General features: G+C 42.6%; 1 protein-coding gene across 4 annotated transcripts in view; it reads right to left on the bottom strand.

Annotated features, from left to right (window-relative positions):
* The window catches only part of LOC131879778 (neurotrimin-like), a 68151-nt gene that overhangs the window by 38940 nt on the left and 18084 nt on the right, over positions 1-11127 (bottom strand). For all 4 annotated transcript variants that reach the window (XR_009373196.1, XR_009373194.1, XR_009373195.1 and 1 more), the window contains one exon: positions 2178-2306. Coding sequence is in view for 1 of the 4 variants with exons in the window: in XM_059226193.1 (XP_059082176.1) it covers positions 2178-2271 (94 nt within the window). In the remaining 3 variants the exon portion in view is untranslated. The remainder of the gene's footprint in view (positions 1-2177; positions 2307-11127) is intronic.

Here is an 11127-nt window from a genome sequence, read left to right as displayed (position 1 = left end):
ACGAACTAAATTTGAAAGCAGATTTCAAAGTTGGACATTCATTCCTACGGCCTTCACAACCCACTAAGTTATTTAAAATGGAGGCCATCCTCTCTTGTGTAAGATAGACTCGTCTTCGATCAGACGTGGATGCTCTCTCAATATTCAGTAAAAAGTGAATGCGGTCAAATTTAGTCGTAGTCAATATTGAATAAGGGCAAAACGTCGAGGGCACTATGAACATACGATGGCATTAATAAACAGACTACATATTTATTGAAAATATGAATGCATGACTGGTTAAAGGGAGCAAAAAGGAACCATCCTTTTACTTTTGGACATCAAATTAACATTCCGTATTTCGGTTTAATTATAAAAGGCTTGTATGCACCTATTCGAGTGGAAAATTGTGAGGGTAAAAAAAGTTCTTTTGCAATGTTACAAAATTGAAAGAGCTAACTGTACGTGCATAATTTGTGTATGTTTGTTCAAATCCATCAAAGGCAGATTTATGATCTTGAATTGAATTGCACTTCAAGCCAACTCCCAACGAATGAGTTGCTCGGTTTTGCTCTGCATATAAATTGCATAAACTTCAATATTTGACTAGACTTCCAAAGGAAACTAGAAAAAAAGAACAAAGTCCCTACGAGGGAGGTCTTCCTTAACTCTTTTAAATAAAAAAAAAACAATGCATGAAACTACGCAATACGTCTCACATGCCACTCGTTTATCGTTTCGAGCATACATAACAAACCCCTAAGAGCCCTTAATATGATTGGCATGACCGCTAAATTCTCATAATCTCATCCCTATGTCGTTAACCAATCCAAATGTCTAACGCGCTCTTGAGAATGATTTGCAGTGTGTTAAAGCTAGTTATTACAGCCAAGCAATTAGTGGAAATTTATACGAATTTTGGCACAGACCCTGCATGTTCGCAGAAGCCAACTTGCTCGCTACTGACAGTTTGTATGCCATCACATGCACACTTTGACTCAAGTGGAGGAGGACCCGAGTTCGAGCTAGACCTCGGCCATTCGAGCTCATGCCAAATTGGACTGAAGGTTTGTAGTTTGGGGTGGAATATTCAAGCTCCAGCTCAACCGATCTCGAGACAGAGCGAAAGAGACAGAGGGACAGAGACAGAAGCCTGCATTATTCATAATTTAATTGGCCCGTTCAGTTTGTGTCAAGTGAAGGGGGCAAAATTGGCCGTGGCAGTTGACGCAAAAAGACCTTGACGCCCACGACTTTCCAGCTTACATACTGCACTAGAGATGATATAGAGGAGTCAAAGTGCAAGACGAAGAAGGCCTAGACAGTTCTTCGCTGGAGGGGCCAATAAATGTCGCAAAAATAGGTCGCCTTCCCGATGAAATGGGTGTCTGTGAGAGCTCAAATGGCTCCAGATTCTTTTTTCTATTATCGGCTTCTTTTGAATTCAGTTTATGAAGCCATGGAGCCTGTCAAATCATTCAAGAAGAAGGGCTCTTATTCTTTCGCAACCTTCCCAGAACTGCGAACATAAGGAAGCTACCGGAGAGTACATTCCCATTATATGATGGCTTTCCTTGAAAGGAGTGTTTCGCTCAAAGTAATCCGGTTCCAAACACTAAAATATGGAAGTCCATGGTCTTTGAAGTTTAATTCAATGAGCGAGTGATGAAAGTGAAGGACAGAAAGAAAAAACCCGGACATTAAAACCTTTCTAGATTGGTTTTTGAACTCCAGAGAGTTTCGCTCATTTCAACAACTTGAAGCCTTTAAAAGTGCAACGAGATCATGATCAAACTTTCTCCCTTGGCGCAGACGGCCTTGAATTGAATGAGTGAACAGTCAGTGCACGTCCTTCTATTATGAAGTGTGCAATGCTTTCCCCTGAAGATCAGTAACCTAATTGAAGCTTGTCCCAAATCGAGATTTGACAAGGCTTGCGGAACCAAAAAAGGCTCCAAATTAATTAGCCAAATACCCAACTTGGGTATAAATTCATGAGAACACTTTGTTAAGCTTTTAATTACATTTCAGCTTTTTGAATGCAAAGCACCATTTTAGTCGACTAAAAGCTTTGAATTAGGACCAAGTTTCGCTGTGGAATTGAGGGCTCTTTTAGTGTTTGCTGGATCGTACAACCCTTCTCCTAAGAGGGAAAGGCTCGTCTTTCAAGGTTGAATTAACGAATAATCTTTACTTACCAGAGCAAAGAGCCAAGATGACAAGGAGCTGAAAAATGAGCGACAATTTTGGATGAAGCCCTATGAGAGCCTTGCCGTATGAGGTCTCAACCATTGTCGACGTTTGTTGGGACCGCCTGTGGGGTACACCTGAAAAAAATCAATGAAAACGTGTGTTTAAAACCGAAGAATTGAAATTCATTCTTGAGGGTATCTTTAAAACCATTTGAGAGCCACTCCAGTTCGATTTTAAGGGACGCCAGCAACATTTCCGAAATGGCTTCATTATGTGCTTAAAGGGAAATGAGGTTTTAGGAGAAAAAGAGGAAGGTGGAGAGGAATCAATTTGAAGTCTTCGTAGTTCGGCGAGCCTCCCAAAGCCAATAACCTTCAAGCAAGGTTTTTGCTTTCTTCTCATGGGAGACGTAGAGTACAACACATCTGGTTAACGTCGGCCGACAAAGGAATATATCTCTTTCAGATAAGGAAAGGGCTCCTTCTTGTTCAGGTGTCTCTTCATTTCTTTCTTTTTTCAGTCCTTGGCACCCTGAGTGAACCGGGTTTTAGTGGCAACTGGCAAGTACGTTGAAGACAGGCTGGGCTGCGTCTTAAGGAGATGCTCTGTCAATCTGCTTTTTGGGTCTGGAAAGTTTGAAACCAATCGGGGAAGATGAGCTGGTGAGTGACCTCCTTGACGGGGTTGGAACAAAGAACCTTAAAGAATATTGATGAACAACTGCAGAAGAATCGAATGAGCCAGCAACTCCGAATGGTTTCGTCGAGGCCGTCTCTTCAACGACGACTACGTAAAGAAGAAACTTCCTCGCAAGAGAATAGAGATAATGGCTCAACTTCAGATCACTCGACTTCAGACTCGAGGAGAGGAAATGTAAATAGAACCTAACAGACACTTGAAAACTTCCCGCCTATTTCAAGGGCCCAGCTGTTTTATTGTGTTGTGTTGACAAAGATAGTTGTGGCAATGCTTGCGAGGCAGCTAGCTGGTCGGGAGGTCATCTGGTTCGCATTTCGGGGATTAGCCGTCGAAATGCACCATAAAATGCGAGATAACAAATCCAATTGATTTCCAGCACGTCCATAACAAGTCAGTCCCTAGGATTTGGAACAAGCTGCAAGAAATAAATCTCCATTTTACGATAAGTGAAATCGTCCGATTTGGTTGGCCCCCCCTGTCTACAGGGTTGCGAGGGAAAATGCACCAAAAACGGCCAGGGTGACACACCCAACCCTAGCCCCAAAGTGTGTATGCTTTTTTTATTCCTTCCGTTGAAAGCTTTTTTTTTGTTTTTCAACCGACCAAATTCCTTTCCTTGAACGCTTTGTCAGAAAAGACCAAACGCGATTTGTTCGAAGTGAAATATCGGTGGACTCGTAAAATCGGTTCGGGCAAACGCTCCGCTTCGCGTCAAATTCGTAGGCAAGCCATAAAGTTCATCCAAGTTGAGCCTAAGAAAAGTCATAAAATGTCCGCAAAATAAAGTAAATCTTCCTTCGGTTGTGTAATCCTCGCTTTATGTAATGCTTCTGAGGGGGAGAGAGCACATACGCGCTAAGACTAGACCAATACACATCCCAAGACAATCCCTAAGTAAAGAAACTGAGGTCTCTTGAAACAATTCCTAATCCGTTTCAGGTGAATTATGGATCCATTGAATCGCTGCTCCCCCTCGTCGCTTGTACTTTACATTTCATGCCACGAACCGAACTCCTCCATTCTTGTATTTAGAACGGCTTTCAAACGTTTCCAGGATTCGGGAAAACTTCCTACACAAACCTTTCGGTCTTTTCGGCAAGCAATTAGGAAAGTTCCCTTCCCTCCATTCCTACCTGGTTGAAAATGGAATGGAGACCAACAGACGAGGGTTTTAAATGTGGTACAGAGACACACACATAGAGACAAGGCGTCGACAATGAAGCTAATGATAGTGTCGACCACGTTCATTATCGCTCAACTTGGTTAGACTCCATTGGGTCACCATAGCTGCGGCGTACATATTTAAATGGAGAGCATTTGAAAACTTGACTTCCAGGGTTCCAGTGAGCATTGCCCGAAACGGCTTCCAAGTGCGTGTGGATCGGGTTTTGGCTCATAAACCGGCGGCCATGATCCTGGAACCCATCCTTCAAGGATAGACCAGAACCGAGGGTTTTTAAGGTCGAAGTCTCTATTGGCGAGACCCAGGGAATGGCGGCCAATTCATCAGACACTGAGGTGAATTCATAACAGTGAATATGCAGTTCTACATGGGGATGGGGTGGAATTGGGGAAAAACTTCTTGGTTTCCCAGAATGGACTTTGGGGAAAACTTTATCCATTTTTTGTCCTTTTCCACTTTCCCGCAGGTCGGTTTTAAGAAGTTGGAATGGATTACTATTAACTAGGAGGTGCGACCGTTAACGCAATGCAGACGTAGACTACGGTGTTATGTACGTACAGTACTTTGCTTGCCTTTTCTTTGGTGTGTACTACTCCACTGAGCATTCAAGATTCAAATGTTTTCGGAGGCGTTCGGTCTTAAATCATGCGTTGGACAGGAACTCGTTTTTACTGCGTAATCCCGTCCTGCTTTTTCCGGCTGTAAGAATGTTCTGAGCGTTCTTCGCCTTTTGCTCGTAATTAAAAATGCATTTTTATCGTGTGATGTTTAATGGCATTCACTATGCCTCTCGAAAAGGTTGCTGGGTCATGGTAAACTGATACCCTACCTGCTGGATGAAAGTTGTTGCAATGTAATGCTCAATCTACGGTGGTCTGGAAGTCTATTATGTTTCATGCTCTCACGGGGCCTCTCTAATTGTATGTATTTGTTTGTCGGGTGTACCATTCATATTGCATACTTGTCCATGCTTGTATGGCCTCTTTTAATTCTCTGGTTCTCAAAGGTTGGGGAGTCTGTGGGAAGCCAGAGACGAGTGAGGCCGGAGAGAAGAAGAAAAGCAAAGGGGCCTTTTGAGATATCTTCTCAGGAATCTTGAGCCTCAAGGTTGCTTGGTATAATGGGAGGCAGCAGGCGAATGAGATAGGCCTCAACCTTTAAGTGGAAAACTTTTCGGCCATCCTTGAATAATTCACTTCCTTTTGTCCCCCGTTTCAGACCCCGGGCTCGAGACAAAAACCCAAGACAAATGAAGCAAGTGCCCTTTATTTTCGAGCCCGATCATTAATTCCTCCGGAAGATTCGGCTTCACTCCAATCAACGAGCGATCTTAGCGTGGCTCCAGCTTGCCGTTAGATAATAGCCTTCAAGAGGGAGCGTGCGTGGTATGCGGGCTTCATTTGTTACCGAGGGCCAAAAAGAGAGCAGTGAAACCTGAAAAGTTTCAACATCTCTCCGTTTCCTCAATGTATGCGGACAAAATTGTACCGAGCACTTAGAGAGATGTCCGTGGGAGAACTTTTAGCCTTTGGGGGAAGCAACCTTGAGCAAAATTTGTGCCATTCATTCTTAACAGGGGATCATAAAAACAATTTTGAGGTCAGCTTGTCTCCATTGCCACCCAAGGGCAATCCGTTCATTCATATACGTACGGTCTACCATATACTGCACACATAGTACTTGCACATAACCCGTCCTTGACTTTGAGAGACGAGGGTTTATGTTCCAAGTATGTACATGCAGTATCGATAAGATATGTACGACACTCTCAGTCTTTGCTTCCTTAATGACATCAAAAACATTCACACACGAGAACACTGATTAACTCCCATTCCAAGCCGCATGCAAATCAACCACTAAGGACTCCATAACACCAGCTCATGTATTCATTTTTGTGTTGACGTATGTACTGCATGCACAAAGGAGAAAAAACATGGTATAGACAGTGTCTCCTTGGGCTAAAAGTGGCTTTTGCGTGCATGTTCTTGAACTTGGAGTGTAGCAGTTATTCAATCGTGAAAGGGAACACGACGATAAGAGGCAATCACATCCGTGGATCTCGTCGACTTTTTGTTCCTGCTCGGGGCTCGCTGAGGCATGTCGGACAATGGAACTTGTGCCAAATAATTACTTGGGAATGCCACATTTTTCGACAAGGCTCCATTCATGAGTGAGCAATAACCAGGTTTCTGAGTACACGGCTTTAGTTTTATTGGGATCACTAGAATAAGGTCTTGTCCAAATTTCCTTTGCGTTATAGAAAAGGTTCCGAAAGAGAAACTGGAAGTCCCAAGACACAAGCCACTCGTCGTACATGGTAGGGATGAGCTTGTCTTTTCATTCCAATAATGTTTATCCAATAGTTAACCCGCCATTGGCCTCCTTCCTATCTAGGCCTCCATGTGTGAGCGTGTTTGTAGTTGTGTCGGTTTGGTTTGTTGGCCTTCAAGGCTCGGCCACTTCCTCAGGCCGAAAGGAATCTTCCAATAATCGCACGCTGGGGTCAGCCAAAATAATGTTGTTATAACAGTATTTCTTCATCTCCCAGCCATACCCAAGCCTTAAGGCTATCTTTAAGCTAGAAAAAAATGAGAAAGAAGGCCACTTGGATATAAGAAATATCAATTTATGGTGGCAATCGATATTCTTTCGGCAAACATAAGACTCTGGATCTCTTTGCTCCAAGACGAAACCTCTGAGGAGTTGATCCTTTTATGGAAGGCTTGTACTTTGTCTGGGTGTTGCTTTTGAAAATCTTGGCCGAGTTAGTTAAGGGTAAAGGTCGTCGCCTGATTTACAACGGGTTTGATTAACCTTCTACTTTTGAAGCGTGAGAGCCTCTGTGGCAGGAGACAATCCGTGGGAAGGATGCAATAAATAACAATAACTCGCCTTTGTTACTGTCCAGGGGTATCAAGGCCTTTGGTCGGGAATTTATGGCCAATCCTTTAAGTGTCGAGGCTTTAAAAAGAAATGAGGAGTGGAATCAGACCCCAGATCAAGGTCTTGGCCTCTCAGCAAAAAGCGGAAATCGCTCTATTGCTTCGCTTTCTTTAGACAGATGGTCCAGGCCTCAAACCCAGACCAACAACATCGAACGAAAAGAGGTTTTTGGCTCGGAAAACAAGAATAAGTGGGTTAAATCCCAGATTGGCCGAACCTTCGTCAATAAAAATGGTCCACATTCGTTCCCTATGAAGACCATAAAAAGCTAACATTGGCTAAAATCGGTTTTTTTGACTAGTTGTAGACTATTGAGATAACAGGAAGCAAGAGTCATGTGAACATGAGGTGTTAAATGAGGGGATAATTGGCATTCACCTTTGAATAGGTATCTAATAAATGATTGTATAACAAAGCTCCTACTTATTTGTGATATTGAGCGCCGAACATCCTTACCAATTCAAGGTTTAGAGAAGATGATTCTAGTAGTTAGTAATTCATAACTCCTTTTTTTGACTTCGTGCCTCCCATCTCAAAAAAGCAACCAATCCATCACAGATTTATAACGCCAACCTGCTGCTCGTTTTATTTCTTGAGCTCCACCAATTCTCAAGAGTGCATCTTTCTCTCTCTCTTTCCAGCATTTGGCACCAACTTCAACTTCTCAGGTTGCCTTTTTGTGTCTACGAGCCAAAATTATGTTGGGTGTTTTGTTGCGAACCCAACTGAAACATTTTTGTTCCAAGTTTGATTTATGATCCGAGCACAAGACGGATAACGAGAGTATGGAGAGCTGGGTTTCAGAATGTACATGGAGATCTGCTGGAACGTTGCTCAAAAGAGAGACTGAGAGAGAGAGAGAGACAGCTCATTGTCAGTCAAGCCCGGCAAAGATCAGTCTGATCGTTTTTTGCCTCAATGGGTCTTTGGCACGAGACTCTGGGAGCACAAATTTGGTCCATCTGTTAATCTGCAATATCTAGTATTTTACTCCAAAAAGAAGACCCAACGTACGTACGTACGAACAGTGCGAGAAAACAAATCGATAATTTGGCCTCTATTCTCGATGTTCTCGTGCAGTTGGTTATTGGAGTGCCAATTCTAATATCAGCTTCATTTCCGTCAAATCTTTGATGTCAGCTTTTCGAGCTCGAGCTTGCCGTTCCCATCCGGTTCCAAAAATGGACCAATTGATATTCCTTACGAGTCAAGATTGCACATGGAAATGCATGGAAATGCAATCGGGGAAATCCGAAAAAGACCTCGTTGACTTGATTTCTTTCTCTTCAAGTCACAAAGTGAACTGCCCACCAGAACCACCCACCTCTAGTTCTCTTGGTTCCATCACTTTGGTTCCCTTGGAAATGGATTGATTCCAGGCCTTGGGATCGTGATGTATTCCACCCCATTGTTGTAAGTAGGAATATGTTCTTTCCCACGTCCAATCTCCATCCTTTGTCCGTAATGTAGCGAGGTGGAGAGCACTCAAAAAACCCTGGGAACCTTGCAAATTCTCCGGGATTTGGCCAGGTTATATACGATATGATCCACAAGGTCCACATTGGCCAACTGGAGAGTCTGGCCGAACAATCCAATGTTGTTATCTTTAAGAGCATTTATCGCTCGCTCGTTTGTTTGGTGTTGAAAGTAGAGCTTGAAAAAAAGCCCTGAAAATGCCCTCCGTCCTAAAGCCACGTAATGGAAAACTGGCAATATGACGCTGTTCCATAAACGATCCATGTCTCCCATACATAGATCCATCTAGGGGTATACACTAGAGTACTGTATTTCCTCCTCGGCTTGTCCTTCGCTTTGGCCTTGTTTGCGTGAGCCAAGACCTGCGAACCATTTCACTCCATCCATCCATTCGTTCATTCACTTGAGACCTTGCGGAACATCATTGGAAATGGAACGTCCACATTCCTGGGACGCGACTAGGCGTCTTATCATCCTTGAATTACTAGCGATGGATAAGTGATACAGATCATTAGAGAAGACCCTTTGGAAATGCCTCCTATCATATTTGTTACCATCTATGTACTAGAGTCCGCCTTGAAGGAAACTCAGAGCAACCAAAAGACCAAGTGTTCCCAAAACGACGGGTGACCTTTGGACCTTGGTGTTTGTGGGTTCCATTTACATTTATGGGACACGCGAAAGTTGCTCCTATTTGATTTCTGGCATTCATTCATATTTCATTGTGTGTCCGTGACACCTGGTAATCGAATCGACATCAATCTTTATCATAAAAAGGGCCCGACAGGCTTGAAAACGGCCTTTTTTCCCGCATATATGGACACTCAAAGAAAACTGGTTGGCTCTGACACGCTTTTTGGGTGGTCAGTACTTTTTAGATGGGATTTGTTCAGCACATTGTAAACACTACATCCACACTTAAGAGATGGTGGCTACCACCTACACACAGCATATACTACATACTACAAGTCAATCATTGGCACCTCTCCGTGATTCGATTGCAAAGATGCCAAGTCGCACTTGGATCACTTCCTCAAACTGGCTCTTCTTGATTTGTGAAGAATACTTCTTCCTTTGGCATTGGTACGTTGATATAGGTACACCCTGTCCTGTACTGTACTGTACTCTTTCACAACAGCGTTTCTGTAGTAGCTCTATGAAGACAAATATAGGCAATGGAACGTGAGTGGTGCTAATGATGCTGCATACATAGCATGTCGGTATAGACATGTGGGTATCTACGAATTCTATTCGATATACTATCGGCCTGAATAAGGCACGAAATGAATCCCTATTGAATCAGAAAGCGATTGTTGTACCCGAATGGAGGGAGAAAATAGCTGGAGAAAATGTTGGCGTTGTTGTTGTTCTAATCCTCGACCATTGAGGCCGACATTTCCTGATTTGTAGATTTTCAGGTCCATTGGCTGGACCTGGTCCAGGAACAAGGCAAACGGATACTGCTCGTGGAGAGCGAGAGAAAGAAATGCCCATTTCCATTCTTCTTGGCAATGAAAATAATGCTGACCATTTCACACTTTGAGATGCGTGGAGTGGGCTCTTTGTGGGCTTGAGTACACAACTAGGCTACTTCAATGTCATTGTTACCAAGAAGCATAATATATTCAGGACATGAGTAGTTGGAGGACTCGTCAAAAGCTCGCTCTGGGGAGGATTCAATTTGAATTTAAAATGGAAGCTGGAGCTCATTTCAAGCATATTGGCAAATCTAGTGGGAGTCTCGAAAATTTGGAACTTATATAAGTGTTTGAGTACTTCTGGACTTGACATGCTTAAATGCAACTTTCCTTTTCAATTGGTTTTTCTGTGTTGGGTCATCATTTTCGTGGCGCTTGAAAACCTTCTACGAGAAGAGCTACATATTTACTGTATACACACAAGTAGGGACAAATATTATTATGCTTAAAGTGATTTAGGTAGAATAAGATTAAAAAAAAAAGGACAGGTATTATCATAAAGGAAGAAATTGCATGGGTAAATTGCTTGCAGAACCAATTGTCCTTTTAAAGAGAGTGTGCAAGAAAGTGTGCTTCGAAACTCATATTGAATTGTATTTGCATGTTGTTCTATATTTTATAAGTTTGCATTTTCGTAAGCTGATTTCAAATCGACACCAAAAGCTCTTTCCCACTTGATTTGGCAGGGCCCAAAAGCACTTTCATAACACTTGGCTCTTTTTAAATATATTTTACATTTTACAAAGGCTTGGAAAATAGAACGAAAAATTTATCTGTGGCTGATATCAACCATCTATTTTGAATGGCATTCATTACATGTTACACTTGTTCTTCTTAAGCAATTACTCTTTCGATAAGAATGCACGATCATACGAGTCATGACTTCACGCAAATGTGTTGTTCTTGGCCTCGAATACGAAGTGCACTTAGATCATTTGCGAAACACGGTGCAAGTTCGCCCCATTGGGTAGTAAACAAGCCAAGGGTTTAAAATCCTCTTTTGTTCTAAACTGAGCACCAATTTCATAAAACTGGCTCCTGTAGTCTTTTGAACATTCACGACCCAGCTTTGAATGAGATTTACTTTTTCTGAGTATTGCCAGGTCAACACTGCGTTCAATACCCTCGAACCCAAATGTTTTGTAAACAATAACATCTTGATTTCAAGAGAAACTC

The sequence above is a fragment of the Tigriopus californicus genome, chromosome 4 (genome assembly GCF_007210705.1).
Source record: "Tigriopus californicus strain San Diego chromosome 4, Tcal_SD_v2.1, whole genome shotgun sequence".
NCBI lineage: Eukaryota > Metazoa > Arthropoda > Copepoda > Harpacticoida > Harpacticidae > Tigriopus > Tigriopus californicus.
This window is presented reverse-complemented; position numbering and strand designations above follow the sequence as displayed.